At 50.0% G+C, this 17386-nt stretch overlaps 1 protein-coding gene across 3 annotated transcripts in view; it reads left to right on the top strand.

The window, feature by feature from the left end:
* The window catches only part of CELF5 (CUGBP Elav-like family member 5), a 57532-nt gene that overhangs the window by 19513 nt on the left and 20633 nt on the right, over nucleotides 1-17386 (top strand). For 2 of the 3 annotated variants that reach the window (XM_073323826.1, XM_073323824.1), the window contains exon 3: nucleotides 10647-10698. In XM_073323826.1, coding sequence (XP_073179927.1) covers nucleotides 10647-10698 — 52 coding nt within the window. The remainder of the gene's footprint in view (nucleotides 1-10646; nucleotides 10699-17386) is intronic. The other variant, XM_073323825.1, reaches the window with a different exon arrangement.

The raw sequence follows: 17386 nt of genomic DNA, 5'->3' as shown, positions 1-17386 counted from the left end.
GGACCCATCTCTCCCAAATCACTGTAATTAAGCTGCAGTGGGGGAGGGGTGACTGCGTAACAGGTGCTGCCGTGTCCCGCAGCCATTCGGGTTTGAACTCTTTGGAGAACAGCAGATACCTACAAACAGGAGCCAAGTTTTGCTTCACAGGTCTGAATGATGTTGTTCTGGAGGGGGATGCTATGGGTCCCACTCCTCTCCCAGCCTTAGTAAAAATCCTCTAACCATTCCTGCCTGATCTCAGCCTCTTGGCCTGAGACTAAAGCTTCTGGGGAATTTCTCAGGCCCTTGGGCCCATCTCTGAGGTCTCAGGACCTTCAGCATCACTCCAGGGGCTGCGGGTGGAATGTCTAAGGGCATCTCGACACTTGGCAGTGATGCTGAATAGGCTAGAGGAGCAGTGGAGAGCTGGGTCCTGTCCAGTCAGTTCCTAGCCCTGCTGTCATCCAGGCTCCTTCCAGGAAGGAGGGAATCAATGTATCTGATTGGCTAATTCTTTTGCAAGGGTCAGAGAGAAAATGGGGCAGGTGGTGGATGATGGAGTTAGCCAAGAGGGAAGTATCAGGGTTCTCCCATTACGCATCATTGGCAGGACTGCCCCGAACACATCTGGAGGAATGCCCCGCCCCCTCTTGGGTACCAGTAAGACCAGAAGGGGTGATGACCCTTCTTATGCAAATGGAAAGCATCCAAGAGGGGAGGACTAGGAGTGGGTGAGAGGAGGAAAGGGTGCTGTTGGTAAGAGTACAGAGGAAAACTTCATACAGGAGGCTGCTTTGATGTTCATATTCCTCACTAGGGAAGATCCCTTGCCGGATGTCCCCCAACAGGCTCAGACAACTTTATTCGTTACCAGTAGGATTGGGTGAGTTTAATACATTTGAGCAGCACAGGTACTGTGGTTTCTCATCGCCACACCCAATCCATCCTTGTGCAGCAACATGGAACATCTTGGGTTTCAGACGAAGTTGGCACGAGAACTCTTTCTTGTTCTGTTTCTGCTAAATGGGGGCAGTATCCTGGATTTGAGCGGAGGTGACCTAGTGATACCCCGAAAAATAGGAGATGGGGGAATGGCCGGGCTGCTGCCCCCCAGAGCCTCAGTTGGGGTGAAGGGGTAGTTTGGTTCCCCTTACTAAGCTGTCAAGACCAGAAGGGCATGGAGTAAAAGACCACCTGAAAATACTTGGGGTGAGTTACCTGACTGGGGTGTGTCTCCCCAGGCCTAGGGGAGCCTGGGATCCTGGTCAGGGGGGATGGACAAACTTTCTTGGTGCACCTGTACCAGTGGCAGGTGAAGGCTTGAGCTGGAGTTGCCTGCCGCTGCCCATCTAGCTGTAGGTGCCTTAGTCTACTTGGCATTGTGGGCAGCTCCCAGTCATGAGATGGGAGCTTTTAGAAGCCTGGTGATAATGATCTTCCAGATCCTGGAGTAGTGTGAAGTTGGGCTCACTAGACGATGGGGCTCCGGTGCACCAGCTCAAGTGAGGCTGAGCACTAAGTGTATATGATACACAGAGCAGCAGTGAGTCTCAGGTCCCTCGCATGCCTGCTCCCTTACAATGCACAGGGTAGGGCAGAGGTGGAGATCGCACCATTCTCATTGTGTTACCAACACGCTTAGCTATGCGCCCAAGCCCCCCCCTTCCGCCTCGTTTCTGTTGTGTGTTGGGAGTAATGGGGTGACTGCACCACAGTGTTTTGTGAATGCAGTTCGCCTGCTCTTCCTCCGGTCCTGCCAGACGTGTTTCATTTTGCTCTGAGCAGCGATCTAGACCTGTGGGTTAGAGCATGGCCTGTCAAATAGGAGAGGGGGCAACAAGTGGCCAGGAGCCCAGCACAGAGGCTGGGACCATTAGATCATCTAGTCTGGCCTCCTGTGTATCACAGGCCATGAAATGTCACCCAAATACCCCTATATTAAGCCCAGGGACTTAAACCAGAGCATTTCCTCAGAAGACCTTTCCACAGGCAGAGAGCAGGAGAGACAGAGGTGCCACTCAAGTAAGATTGGGTGGGGGTGGTCTAAGGGATGTCATGGCAATGGGTGCTGTAGATATGCATGTAGAATAATAATAAAATCCCAACCACAAAAGCAAAACAAAAACCCTGAAGGACAGGGTCTTGGGAACTCCGCTGAAGCTAGATACAGACGCTCCCCGGGTTACGCAAGACCCGACTTATGCAAATTTGCACTTATGGAAAAAGTTCCATAATCCAGAAACAGGATTTTCGAGTTGCGGAAATTTTTGTGTAACGTATGGGTATACGTTTCCGACTTAAGCAAAATTCGAGTTATACAAGGCTTTCCGGAACAGAACGATTATGTAAGTTGGGGGGCGACTGTAAATTGAGACTAGAAATAAGGTGCACATTTGTAACAGAAAGGATAATTGACCATTGGTACACCTCACCTAGGGATGGAGTAGCTTCTCCATTAACTGAAGTCTTTGAATCAAGATGGGATGTCTTTGTAAAAGAGAGGCTATAGCTCAAGCAGAAGTTCTGGGCTTGATGCTGAGATCAGTGGATGACGTTCTCTGGCTTGTGCTATGCAGGAGGTCAGGTTAGAGGGTCACAATGGATCCTTTTGGCCTTCAAATCAATGAATCTGCTCTAGAAAAGCTTTCAGTGTGTTTAGTTACATCAGTGCAGGCTTGGACGAGAGGTTATGGGCCAGCTTCCACTCTTATTTAGCCCAGCGTAAATCCAGACTGACTCCTGCTGAAGTCAGTGGCGTTACTTCAACACCCATGTCAACTGGATCTGGTCCTGGATTTTTCTTTCCGTGAGTTAGATTTCTTTTGGGAAATGTGATTTAGATTTCTTTTGCAGCATGTGGAAAGGACTCCAGGAGAGTTGGCGCACTCCTCTTACCAGCTTTCAGACCCTCACCTCCAACAAGACCAATCGTAAAGGGCAAGGAATGACCAGAATGATTGGGGAGCTCATTTGATGTCCGTGGTCTCAGCTGTGCTGCCCTCAGGCATGCTAAAGGAGAGGGTCAAGTGAGGGCAGAATGGCCAGTGCCTCATCCCATCAAACAGCCCACTTCAAGATGTGTCTGCCCAAGAGCCTGCTGTGCGAAGAGGCTCGTAATTGCTGCGATGGGATGGACTCCCCTGTTGGTTATCTGATGATAATGCACAGTAATGGTGCTGTCACTTCCATAGGGATATCAAGGAGAGCCAAAGACTTTCCCAGTCATAGTGATAAGGAGCTCGCCTTGCTGGCGGAGTAGCAGGAACAGGAGTGAAGACGGGGGTGACTGATTGCGTTAAGGAAAAAGTAAGAAGCTGCAGAGCACCCGAGGAGGCGAAGCGACTGATCTTGTATGTCGTTGTCCTTCACTCTGCCTGGATGTCTGCACGCTGCTGTCTGTCATCACTCAGTGCTCGTCTTCCCGAGGCATGGGGACAGCTTCCCTCTCCACCTGCCTGTCACTCGCAGCCGGCTGGGCCAGGAAAAGGAAGACACTGGTCCTGCTCTGCTTGAAACGATGGCCTTCAGAAGGGGCTCGTGTGAAATGAGTTGGGGATTCTCAGTCCGGTTCTCAAAGCACAGTCTATTCCACAAAGGTTGGGTCTAGCAGTTACAGCAGGAGACATGGAGTCAGGACCCCTGGGTTCTTTTCCTGGCTCTGCTACAGACTTCCTGTGTGACTGAGAAGGAGAGTTGGGAGAGTAAATTCTTTAACATTCTTAAAGTGCTTTGAGATACTCAGCTGGATGGTGCCAGAGCAGCGTTCGGTTAGTACCATCTTAATGGCCAACCTTACTGATGCTCTCAACGGAAACCACCAAGGACTAAAAAGATCAATGAAGACTAAACTTCCCTTTCTCCCCTTTCATCCGCCAGGTCAGGACTGAGCCCCGTTGATAGAGTAGCATGTGGGGACATGCAGAAAGATACATACTCTGCCACTGTTCACCCTTCATGTTCCAGGGCATTGATCCATCATCACCTGCCCAGGTATAGGAGCTGAACGTGCCAGTCAGGTTCCGGACCCTGGTGCTTTGAATGGATGTTTAGTGGCTGTGATCCAGGAGGCAGGAAGTTCTAAACTGGCCAGCAGTGAACCAATGAGTCAATGCTGAAGACTCATGCCCTGATCCTGGCAAGTGCCTGAGTGCCCCTGTTTCTAGTGAGGGCCCTACGGAGCCAGCACACACTGTGTTTGTTTCATGGTCTCTGCCTCTGACCCACTTAACGCCACTAGGTTACCCTGTGTTGCACCTGAGGGGCTATTTTACATCACTTACACTTAATTAATAGAGAGCGAGTCCGGCTCCTCCCTTGGGACTCTTGCCCTCTTTGCAGCACATGGTTTGCTAGCATTGCAGCCTAACATCCTGGGAAGCAGGAGGGGATGGTCTCTCCCTCTCCTGGAGGAGATGGCTGCGGGATGGGGGCTGGGCTGTTGGGTCACTGGGGTGGCCGCTCACTCTGTGCATCAGTGTGGCCATGTGGGGGCTGCTCATCCCCAGGAATGTTCTGGGGAAAATGGTTCATTTTGTGGAGCAAATTGTAATCAGCTGGAATCAAAGCCCAGAGGCTTTACTCACTCCTTGCTCACTAGAAAACCTCCCATTGATTTGTGCTCCTTAGTCCCATTGACTTCAACAGGAGTTTTGCCTGGTTTGGCTCAGGATTTGGCCCTTGGACGGGCAGCAGGTAGGGGGACTCCAGGGGTGAAATCCTGGCCCCATTGAAATCTATGGGAAAACTCCCACTGCCTTCATGTGGCAGAATTTCATCCCAGGCATCCTCACTCCCAGCAATTGCATCAGAAAACAGGAGCAGGAATGTCACAGTAAAGGAGCTGGAGTAGCCACCAAATCCCTCTCCCAACTGGGCTTCATGTTCCAAGCCCCACAGGAGCATGGAGCGGGGTGCAATTTATATTGTAATTTATACAGAATCGCATCGTAAAGGCCTCTTACTGTCTCCCTCGCTGGGAAAGGAATTGGCTGCTCTGGGCTGTCCTTCTGCTCCTCCCACAAGGCAGCTCCTGACCACTTGGGGATCGGCATGAATTCTGAAGGACGAGCTTTCTAACGTCCGAATGCAGATAGCCTGCTAATGCACCTGCGGTCAGTGCACCCCTCAATCCTAGCCAGGCCAGCTGGGCGCTGCCCGGCGGGAGCCCAGGGGAGAGAAATGCTTAGGCACTCTGTGTGTGTGTGTGTGTGTGCGTGTGCGTGTGTGTGTGTGAGAGACACACACACACACACGCACAGATAGATTGGTATGTGTGCATGTGACAGAGAAGGAGGTAGTGCTGGAGAGAGAGACAGTGTGAGAAAGAAGGTGGGGGAAAGAAAGCAAGAGATGCATGCACAGATTGGTGTGTGTATGTGAGAGGTAGGGTGAGGGGACAGACACACACACCGAGCGTGTGTGTAAGAGAGAGAGGAGGGTAAGGGAGAGATACACACTCAGTGGGTGTGTCGGGGGGGGGTGGTGTGACAGAGAGAGGGAGGGATTGCTTAACCAGGTGATGTTCCCTTGCTGGTGTGTCTGGCCACACCACCACCATGTCGCTGGGACCGCTTTGCAAGGCCATTGGTCCCCTGCCCGGTGGGTCACAGAGCTGACAACGCTGCCTATCATTAGCGGCAGGTAGGAAGCGCTGCAAGGCACCGGCGGTGAGGGGCGGGGGAGCGTGGCCCTTGCTGGCCCAGCAGCGTGTGCTAAATGTTAATGTGATATTCTTCAGAAATGAATAAATAGGTTAATTTTTAATGCTCATCTAAATAATTTAATGAGGAAAATCAAGCTCAGTCTGCAAAGTAGGCTCAGCCTCTTAAATCACTAGCAAAAACCCTCTGAGCCACATGGGTGTGGGTGTGTGTAGTGCATGCATGTGTCTGGTTGGGGGGGTCCGGTACATGCATGCATATGTCCGTGCATGTGGGAGATAAGAACGGCTATCCTGGGCCAGACCAGTGGTCAGATGCTTCAGAGGATTCACACGTCCGTGTGTGGTAGACGCATGCATGCCTGTGTAAGGGCATGTGTGTGCATAATACACACGTCTGCAGGGGTGCCTGGCTCTGTATGTTTGTGTGTGTGCGCACGCATGTGTCTGGACTGCATGTGGTCATGGTGGGTCTCTGTGTTCATTTGGGCACCGTGAACATAGATGTACATAGATGTGCCCGTTGGTCTGTACGTGTGTGGATGTATATGACACATCATGTCTAATGCAGTGTGACAGGGCAGCTAACGCCAGGTATGAGGAGCACGAGATTTTGGTTGTATCTCCAGCTCTGCCACTGACTCACTGGGTGACCCTGGACAAGTCACTTCCCCTCCTCATGCCTCTCTCGGTCCCTCTGGAAAATGGGAGGAGCAAATGCTCACCTGTCAGCGTAAGGTGCTGGGACCTGAGACCCTGTATGAAGAGTAAGTCACTTATTCTAGATTGCTCATTGTTCTGGTCACCCCTCCTAGTGGAGTGTCTCTGGGCTATGCAGCTTGATCACACACCTGGGCCAAGATAAAGCTGCTATAGAATTTCCTGGCATTTGTGCGTTTAGGTCTCTGCTTGTGCGGCCTTTTTTGGTTTGTTTGCCATTATAGCCGTGGTGGTGCTGGAATTAAGGTCATGTCGCCTCCTTAGATCTGTGCTGCCATTGCCCGAAAATGTGATAAGCATGATGCCTCCTCCATGGCTGGGCCAGTGGTGGAGACCTCTCGCTGCAAACGTTAAGCAGAGGAGTCTGAATTTCTTCTCCAAACATAAATGCCTTTCGCTGCTTTGAGAGGTTTCTGTATCTCGCCTTCTTCGTCTCTACCCACGTCTCCCTGAGCAGGTGAGAACAAGCCAAGCCGCCCCTTCACGGCTCTGCCATGGAGCCAGGCTTGGCTGACAACAGATCAACTGGAGGGAGTGGAAGCGGTAAATGGGACTTGTTAGAACTCACTAGGGATTGTGAGCTACATGGGGACGCTCAGCCTGGCCAGAACCTCGTCATCTCGTGGTCAGGCTGGTTCTGGTTGCAGCCCCGAGCCACTGTGAGTGAGTCTGAGGAGTGCTTGGGTCAGCTTCCCAGGGATGAGCGAGAGCAGAGGAGAGACCTCAGTGTGGCTTAGAGGGCAGGATGAGAGCGAGCTGGGGTCTGCAGCGCGGCTCAGGGAGCCCCCCAGGCCATCTTGGTCACAATCCCAGAGCCAGATGCTGCTCCTAGTTATCCTGGTGCAACTCCATTGAAACCGGCTCTGGATGCACCCCAGGGCTTACTCGCAGGCCTTAGTACATCTCACCCCGTTCCCCTATTACAGGTGTCTTTAGTGAGCGATGGGCTCAGAGGGCTTTGTTTGCCACAGCTCTGCAGTTCCCACCAGGCGCTGGTTCTGGAGAGGGGCCTGGCCAAGCTCTGCCCCACTGGGGCTCCCATACGGAGCAGCTGGGGCCTCGGAGGCATTGCAATAAAAAGGGACCTGTTTAGAGAGACGCCAGTTTATCCTGCCGATCCCGCGAGGGTCGCGTCCCGCTGGCAGAGCCCAGAGAGTCACTGGGCGCAATGGCGGGGAGGGGGGACTCTCCTCCTTCTCCCTCCTGCCAGCCCCCTCTCTGAAGATCATATCAAAATGTCTCTTTTGTGCAAAGCGGAGGGAATGCCCCTAAGAGCTGGTTACCATGGCAACCACAAATGTCAGGTTCCATGTGGTGAATAACCGTTTCCATGACGACAACTCCTTTACCCAAGGTGCCACGAGCTGGAGTGACAGGCCTGTGGGGGGATGGGCGGGTGGGGACGGGGGGGGGAGCAGGATGTTCTCAGGTGCTGAATTCCCCTTGGGGTTGTTCCTGAACCTCTCCCGCTCCTCCCTTCCCCCTCCCACTGCTGCCGTTAAAGATTCTGGATTCTCCCATATGCAGGCATAAAGCCACGCGCTTCAATGAAGCCTCCCCGCCATGCTGGATTTGCACTGGTGGGGCTGAGCTCAGAGTCCAGTCCCTGCATCTCCCTCCCCATCTGTTTATCTTAATCCCAGGTTTTCTTCCTGGCGAGAAATAAAGCTGGTTCTTGAGGCTGCAGCGGGGGCAGGAGGGGTGTGTGTGTGAGACTAGTACAGCTGTTGCCCTTCCCCCTGAGCCTGTTCCCGAGCGCACATCTGGACTGTGCTGCCCAACCATGCTCCGGGTCGGCACACAGCTTCCCACGCCACCGCCCACGCTGCACGGATTATTGATGTAGACGGGCACGCAGCAGCCACTGCCTTGCTCAGGTCTCTCAGTGGGGTGTATGGGGGGACTGTCTGGATGAGAGTCCTACTCTGGGAATCCTGCTTACATCTGCGCCTACCCGAAGAGACACCCAAGAGACACCTAGCAGGCTGGCTATGGCCAGAGGCGCTCCATAAATCAATACAATCAATCCATCGCAATAAGGGGATGAGTGAATCACAGGCCAAGCTAAGGGAAGGAGCTTTGCGCTAAAGTCTCCTTGGAATGACAAAGCAGCATGAGGCAGATGGCGAACGGGGTCTTGGGAAAGAAACAGCCTCTGAAGGGTGGGTTGGGTTTGGTGCCCAGTCACTGGTTTAGTGCAAAGACCAGCCAACAAAGTCCTGGGATGCCACATGGGACTGCACCAGTCAGCTGGCACAGGGGGCATTTGGGGTTTGATGGTAGTGCTGCCTGCGGAGGGAAAAGCACCGTTCCAAGTTGGCGTGCTGAAGCACTGGGAGCTGGCGCATGGTATGGAGGAGGCAACACAAGTCTGTGCATCTGTCTCTCCGTCAGTCAGCAGGTCGAATCCCCATTCCTGGAGAAAGGGCCCAATAGCTCCCCTCTGTGTGGTCTCCATCTCCAAATATCACCCCTTTGGTCAGAGGCAGATTCTTCATTCCCCGATTTGACCAGGTGCTGGAAAGAGAGGTGCACGTGTCTAGCTGAAACCACTAATCTCAGGGGTGCTGGCTGGGAACAGTGGTTTCCACTACTGGCCCCAGCAGGTTCGCCTGCATAAATGCGTGCAGCCTTTGTGCAGACAGATCAGATTTGTGCATGCATACTGGATGACTGGACACAATCCTGCAGCCAGGCGCTCCGTTTCTCTGCTCAGGTAAGGGAGGTCTTCTGCAGTTACATCCGGGACATTGACACAGCTGGAAATGTGACCCAGGAGCAGAAGCGCCAGAACACTGAATTCTTGGGAGTCACGAAGGACGCCATCAGTCAGTCACTTGGAGCTGGAATCTCTCAGCAAAGGGGGGGTGTGAGTGGGGGGAATCTCGCGCATCTACTTTATAAAAAGTTCATAACTTTTTATCACTCGACTTCATTCTACGTTTCTCATCATGCTTGTGCCTTAAACCACCGAACTTAGTTGAGGACCCGATCCTCTAGGATGTGAGTGGGTCTTGCTCAGGCAAAAAAACGTTACCGACTCAAGTCAATGGGAGCTTTTCCTGAGTGAGGACTGGGGCGGCTGAATTTTTTTCATGTAGTTATGGAAATGCGCCTCTTGTGCAAGAGATCCCAACACCGGAGGCCATTGGACTCCGATTTGGGGCTCCTTGAAGGAGGAGAAGGTATATTGCTTGTGAATTCACTTTCAGTGAGGCGCAGACTCCCAATCACAAGATGTGCTTTTGAAAAAGGGACTCGGGCTCCCTAGTCACTTAGGTGCTTTGAAAATTTCCACCCTGGTGCCCATAATAACCTAATTGTCCTCTCATCCTGTTGACTTTGGGGGTTGGGAGGGGGTCACTCCAGGTTAGATCAGCATTAGCGAGATGAGTGCAGAGCCCAAATGCCATTTGGAGCTGGAGGGGTTTGTGACACTAGGTAACCACCTCCTCTCCTGTGCGGATGATGCTTTGAGGTGTCGCTACCGTCTTTAAAAGAAGTTCATAATCATCCTGCTCTAGAGCTTTCCCTCATGGATCTCTATTCCCTGAAGGAGCATTAATGAAACACCGCCCCTGTCTGATACGAACGTCTTATTTCCCCACATTTTACAGTAAGAGAGAGAGAGAAATGGAAACACAATTAAGTGACTTGCCCAAGGCCATGCTGAGTCAGTGGCAGAGTTAGGAATAGCTCACAGGTCCCCAGGCTTGTTCTTCAACCACTGGACCACACTGTCCCCTGGGTATTAGATTCTGAAATGCTGAAGTGTTTGCTCCAGGGGCCTGAGTCTTTCTCAGCCAGCAATCCGCTGCCTGGAAGATGCAGGGTTCCTTGGTACAGACTGTATGTATTTAAAGGAGGTGTGTTCTTTGCACTGCCAGGATAGGAAGGGGTGGGGGCTGCATTCCTCCCAGAAGATCTGAAAGAAGCTGCTTTGGCTCCTTTCTGCAGGTGCTGGCTTGCAATCATGTCATGGGTCTTGGCTTGCAGTCATGCCATCTCCACATCCCCAGGACACCCCTCCACACTGACGTGAGAGGCATTTACTGGCAGAGCGGGAAGAGGGGCTCCTAATGGGAGAGTACTTGGGCAATGGGTGCCCAAGGGCTTATTCCGCTGCGCAGGTCCGAGAGCATCACTAAGGGGAGGAGGTAATATTCCTAGCTGCATCTCTCCACCCTCGGGCAGTGCTGCTGAATTCCCTGGTGCTGCTGGCGCCACCATGTGACTGGCGGGCGGGCAGCGATATCTCATTCCCTGTCTTTCTCTCTCGTTGCAGATGGCCCGTCCAATCCAGGTGAAGCCGGCGGACAGTGAGAGCCGTGGAGGTAGTTGTCATCTCTCCTTGTTATTCCTCCTTGTCGTTTTGCTGGCAGCTGGTCTGTTGTGAGGTGCCCTCCTGGCCCGCTCTTGCTAGGCAGAGAGACCCAGTGTTTCGGGCCTGCCCTTGCTGTTCACCTGCGGGTGATTGTGGCCTGGGTTTGGGTTGTGGATAGAACAAAGAGGCTACTGTTGGGAGCTGCTGGTTATGGTGAAACACTCCATGTTCGAGTACGCCACTGCAAGGCTCAGCCAAGCTCACCGCTTCTCTGCTGGGCCCAGGCTGAGGTTACATGTGCTACACTTGGGCACTGTGCAGAGCATCAGCCCTGGGGCCTAGCAGGAGGATCCTGGAGGAACAGGAAGCATGATGGGGCATTTGGGGGAGGCTCAGGCATAACACCTGGCCAATTTTTTCATCAGAACCTTTTTTTCAATGAAAAATGCAGATTTGCGTTGACCAAACCACTTCGCGAATTTGAGTCAAATTCGCCAAATTGTTCAGTCCAAAAAAAAATAAATAAAAAAATCGAAGTATAAAAGCTGAAAAAAATCAAAACATTTCAATTTTTCCATTCAAAATGATTTTTTGTTTAGAAATTGGTTTTGCTTTTATTTTTTTTTAAAAAGTAAAAAACACTCAGAAATGAAATGAAACGGGTTTTTCGGTACGGCCGAGAGCTATTTGCACAGCTCTCCTCAGCGATGCAGGTCAGCCCCTTGGCCTAGCGAGCATTAACATGACAGCAGTAACATATGCTAAGCGGTTATGAGCTGGAATATGCGGCGAGCTGCGTTAATTTACACTGGAGATCACGCCCCTGTCAGATGCCATTCTTCAGATAGAGCAAGTGTAACCCCCTGGTGTCGCAAATGAACACATCCTTTTTGTTGCCTTTCCCTGCCTTAACCGTGCATTTCTTCTTCCTCCTACACTCCTGCATCTATCCTTTCTTCTCTTCATTTGCTTGTGCTGCCTTATCAAGAAATTTAGTAGGCCTGGTGGAATTTGGGTGGGGCTGTTTTCCCCTTTAGAATAGAACATTGCATGTACTGTGTCTGGGATTGAAAGGAGTTGATTTTTGTTTTCAAGGATTATTTCCAAGTATTTTGTCTGAATTCATTTCAATGTTCGCATCAGCAGAAAATCAAAATTAAAAAGTCCGCTATTAATAGTCATTTATTCCAACCGGAGGCTGGGATTTTCAGATGAGCCTAAGGGAGTTAGATTTCCAAATTTCAATGGGAATCAGGCATCTAACTTCCTTAGGCCGCTCTGAAAATCTAAGCCCTGTAGGAAGCAAGGTGTGGGATAAGTGACCTAAGTCACTTAGGCCCAGATCTTCAAAGGGCTTTAGGTGCCTAACTCCCATTGGTTTTGGCTATGAAAGTCTTTGCTACACACTAATACACACTAGTAATCATGTGTAGATGCTCACAGACACCACACACAAATTCTGGTACACAGTTAATATATAGCAATACTCAGATACACATGCTTATGGACACCCAAACAGACACTACAGGGATACATCAAAACATCCACATACACCACTGGTAGGCATGAGTGCATTCACATAGCTACGTTCACAAGTCCATCCATACACATGCACAAATATAGAGAAAGATAAACTCATACCCATTTATTAAGCCCTCAAGCCATATTAAAAAAAAAAATAACTTCCCTGCTCTGTAAATGTCCCTTATCAGTGATGGAAATTCCTCCTGAGAGAAGGAAAAAGATTGTTTCTTCTAGGCTGCACTGCCTAGAACCATGTACCTGCGCTACTGAGCTCACATGGATTTAGGCAGCTAGAGAGCTGTTTGCTGGTGTGTTGGGAAGGGTGGAGTTAATATTCAGCCAGCTCTTCCTCTCAAGCTGCCCAGGGATCTCTGCCAAGTACCGCAACACATGAGTAGGGAGAGAAGCTGACAATGATCGCTGACATTTACCGATCGAAAATCGAATCCTGCCGTGCCTAATTAAGGCCCCGATGGTGCAATCTGAGACTTACTGCTGCCCTCCCATGCAGGGCCCCATCAGTGCAGGAATCCACCTGGATGGATCCGAGTGCAGGATCAGGGCCTATCTGTGCCTCAGCTTGTTGCATCTGTGCTGGACCATAACTTCCTCTGGGCAGGGACCGTGCATCTGTCTGTGTTTGTAAAAGCACTAAGTACGCTGTGGTGGCTGGTCAAAATAATAATAATAATAATTAATGTCCCCACTTTGCTCCTTGGGGGCAAAAGGAGACGTGCTGCTTCTTAGACCATTTAATTGAGTTCAAAGCTGTCAGTGGTGTTTGCAGAAGACATTTCTTTCTGTGTGCAGGACCAGATATGATCCTGTTATAACCCATAGCCTATTACTCCACAAGTAGAAGACTGACTTTGGTGGGCCAGTGCTCATGGCGAAAGCACTATTCAAATGGAGTCAGAGTATCACAATCGGGTGCTTAATTATTTTTGCCTTCCCTACAGCAATATCTTTATTACTTTAAAAATATCCTAGTGACTGTTTTATTAAATATTAATATTATCTAACATTTCTATAGCAACTTCCATCCCAAAGCATCTTCGTCCCTGTTAGAGAAGAGAGAAAGGAGTTAAAAATGTTTATTTAATTTGTGTATTTTTAAAAAAAGTTTATTTCCATTTCACAGCTCTGAAACAGAGGAGGATTCCCCCCCCCCCATGATATTGGTGCCAAAATGGCCATTTTTCATATTTTAAGAAAAATGCAACATAAAAAGATTTCACATTTTTAAATGCAAATTGATTTTCAGCCCAAAGGATTTTGCGTTTCAAAACTGCTGGAAGTTGTTTTGCATTGGAAACAAGATCCGTTTTTTGGGTGTGGGACCTATTTCCATTCCAAAAGGCTTCAGTTTTTCCAAGATGAAACCTGAGAAAGAAATTCACTAGCATTTTTTTCCTGTTCTTTTTTTTATTATTGTTGAAAATTTGAACCATTTTTGGAAATTCAAAGCCAGAAAGCAGAAGTCTTGATTTTCAAGGTCTCTGAATTTTGTTTCAAATTTTCTGCAATAAATCTACAAATGATATACACATGACACCACAGAAACACAGCCACTTCTGGGGCGGAGCTGATGGAGGCCTAGAACTAGCCTGCAGCTTTTCGCTGGGACAAGGAGAATTTGCTATCAAGGTTTAAGAGGTAATGAGGAGTTTGCAATGAAGTGTGTGTATGTGACATGGGAGAAGAATAGTGATTCTCATTTAGGTTCCACTTAGATCCATCCTACAAGACTATGGCCGTTTAATCCAAGGTCCTGCTTTCATTTAGGAGTTCCATACTGACCCCTGGCTGTATTCCACAACGTAGAGGGCATAGTGTTGGTATAAAGCCACCTTTTTCTTCCCCTTTTCCAGCACAGCACTACTTCCTTTCTTGATGTTTTCCTTTATTACCACCCCCCAGCCCCGCCAGGGAGGCTCTCATCCCTTCTGAGTCTCACATTTGTCTGGGGTGTTCCCTGAGTCCAACAGTCCACTCTGTCCTGAGTTTTATCCGTTAATGCCAATGGGCTTTCAAGGGAGGCGGAGAAATGTCCCCTCCTTTCCTCTTCCTCCCTGTATTTACGTTGCAAATCTTCCTTCCTGTCTGGGAATGACAGTGCAGGAATAAATGAGGAGTCGGGAGCAAGTTCCCATCAGCCCAGGGGCAGCAGAGCTCCCATCTGTCTGAGATGCCCCCAGCTCCTTTCGTGCAGACGGCAGGAGGAGATGGACTTCATTGTTTCCCTGTCAGGTTTCAAGCAAAGGAGTTTACTACCAAGTCTGCAGGGAGTGGGGGGCGGGGGAGGGGCGGGAATACTAAGCAGCCCCCCAATATAAATGCAAATCCTCTGCAAAAAGTCACTGCAGCTTGTCATAACCTACCGTGGCCCTGGCCTTTTAAACAAAGCTAATGCTCTTAGAATGAAATCCCAGCTGCCTCACACTTGTTGTCAGGCTCCAGCCTCCCACCTGGGCACAGTCCCATTGAGGTTGCTTCTCCAGTGATCATGCATCATATGATTACAGCAGGAACTGGGTTCAAAGGATACTGTCTGTTGTCCTCATGGACACAGGGACCAGAGAAACTCCATCCCCCAGCGAAAGGACTGAAACAGCAACCCCCAGATATGCCTGGCCTCCTGCAAGAGACCTTGATGGAGAGGAGGATGAAGGCTGGGGAACCAGAACTGAAACAGGGAACTGGGCTGCTTCTCTCTCAGCTGCAGAGTAGGGATAATAACTTGCATTTCCATAGCAAGGAGCTCAAAACATTATGATGATGTCCTGGGATCGCTTCACTCACCACTGAAATGCAGCCACCTCTGGAACTCAGCAGCTGTTTAAGAGCCACACTGCAGTGTAGGGCAGGGAGATGAATATTGTACCTAACTGAAATGGCGTGGGAAATCTAGGGAGGCAGGATGTAGATTCTGCTACACGGATTTGGCCGTGATATTGGGGCTAAGAGCCCTGAGCTTCTGAAGAACGCCAGGGGATCATTAATGACCACAAGTGATCTGGACATTAGCTTTGATTCTCATTCTAAACAGGGTGTCTCCCAGCAACAGGGCATCCCCAAGCATCATGCTGGGGCAGCTCCTGGGGTCATTGTTGGACCCCAGCTTGTTCTTTCTCGTTCCAAGGCTGCATCTCATCTCTGTGGTTTCTAACCATGTTAACACCCCAGGCGTGGGTGCCCCTTGACATCCTCACAGCTTGCTCCTTGTGCAAATCTGGGGCAACATGGATCCAGCCAGTTGGCAGAGTTAAAGCTGCACCTCAGACCCTTTCCCACCGGGCCACACTCTTGGATTCATCCCAGCTAGGAACTGGCGATCAGAGCACCAAGTCTTCTGAGGGAACCCCATTCTTGGAGAAGACACAACAAGGTCTGCAGATCGGGATAGAGCGATCTTACACAGTGATGGAGAAACGCTGCCCCTTGGAGAGGCAAAGATCTGCGGCAACACGGAGTGTGGGCCAGGCAGTCGTTTCATTTATTACCATCGGTTGGAAAGAAACCCCAGAAAACCTTTCCTGGGGTCACACCAAAGCCGACTTGCCCCATGGGATTCCAGGGATTGGCCTTTTCATGGCTGAATTGTGGCAGGCACCATGTTTCAGTATATTCTGCCTCCCACTAGCCTGGTGCCCTCGGACTGCATATTTTCGACTCAGCCGTAACTTCCCACATCCCATGCAAGCCTAGGGTTATCTCACATTGTCTCTTGTAAACTAGTGACATCACCAGTGCAGAACCGGGGGCCTGCAAAACAGGGAGCTCTATGCTCTGAATCTTCCCCAGCTGTTTATTTTCCTTGTGACTATCAGTTTGGGCCTTTGTCCCAGGTTTCCAGCCATCCTTGGTCACTGAGAGCTCCCTGCATACATCTGATACAGATGTGTGCATGAATCCTCCATTCAGAGGTGTGGTGTAAACGGTGCGAGTTCTAGACTAGGAGCTAGGAACTTCTGAGTTACTGGTAGGTGTATTATGATAGCACCTAGGAACCCCAGTCATGAACTAAGACCCTGTTGTGCACTGCTACAAACACCACAAACTGATTCCTACCCCAAACAGCACTTACCTCTAATTAATCCCAGCTCTTCAGTGGCTTTAGACCAGTCACTTAAAGTGCAAATCTCAGGTTATGTTTTATGTTTGTTTCTTTGAACACCGTAGATTATTAAAGCTGGGGAGGGGGAACTAATTCAAATCTAATGAGGTTTTCATTATTTAAGACTTTTAGCCTTTCATTCACTTTCTGCAAACGGACTAGTCCAGGAGTGTCAGACGCTTGGCCCGTCTGGTGAATATGGGTGACGCTCAGGACATTTTCAGATTCTGCAGAATCCCGGTTTTCATGGGGAAAAAAAAAAGTTTCTAGTCTTCATGATTGCAGAAGTACCCTTCCCAGTGTGGACCGGGTATAACCTGATGCAGTGCTTCCTGCCTGAGTCTGCCGAGAGCCTGAACCACCATCTCTGGCATTCAGCCCTTCCTGCGCAAAGGGTCTGGCACCTCTGGGCTTGTCCATTTTACTTTTGTCTTAGTCAGTTTCTTTGGTGCTCTCCCAATATTGATAGGGTCTGAGCCTCTGACACAAGGGCGGGGGGGGAATGTTGTTATTTTTAAAAAAAAAGTTTCCCCCTGGAAGTTTAAAAAAAAAATTTCAAAATGTTTCTATGGGTGTTCTACTTTTTTTGCCCATGTTGTCCTGACGCTGCCCCTTTAATAAATCACTCTGTACCTCAGTTTCCCCAGCTGTTAAAAAAATGGAAGATAAGAATACTTACCTCTCTGACTGAGGGGTTGTAGATAAAAAGTGCTTGAAGAAGTGCTAAGTGTTATTGTTATATTCCTGACTCCAACGGGCCGCAGCCATGAGTGACATACTGAGCATATGTGCACTGTTAAACATACAGCCATGCCCCCAGAACATTACATAACTGGTTAGGTGCAGTCTGACTGGGAGAGGAATCTTTCCCCTACTCTCGCCATGACAGAAAGCAGGACGCTGGGGTTGATTGACTAGCGGTGTGATTGGATATGGCACATCCAATGCCCTAGGATCCTTCTGTGCTGCAGAGCATACCCAAGCCCTCCAGGTTAACTGAGGACACCTTTTGTCCACTGGTGGAACTGAATTCACTCCTGGCCACCCATCCGTCCCACGC

Source organism: Lepidochelys kempii, chromosome 25 (assembly GCF_965140265.1).
Source record: "Lepidochelys kempii isolate rLepKem1 chromosome 25, rLepKem1.hap2, whole genome shotgun sequence".
Lineage (NCBI taxonomy): Eukaryota > Metazoa > Chordata > Testudines > Cheloniidae > Lepidochelys > Lepidochelys kempii.
Note: the sequence above shows the minus strand (reverse complement) of the source record. Positions and strands in the feature narration are given on the sequence as shown.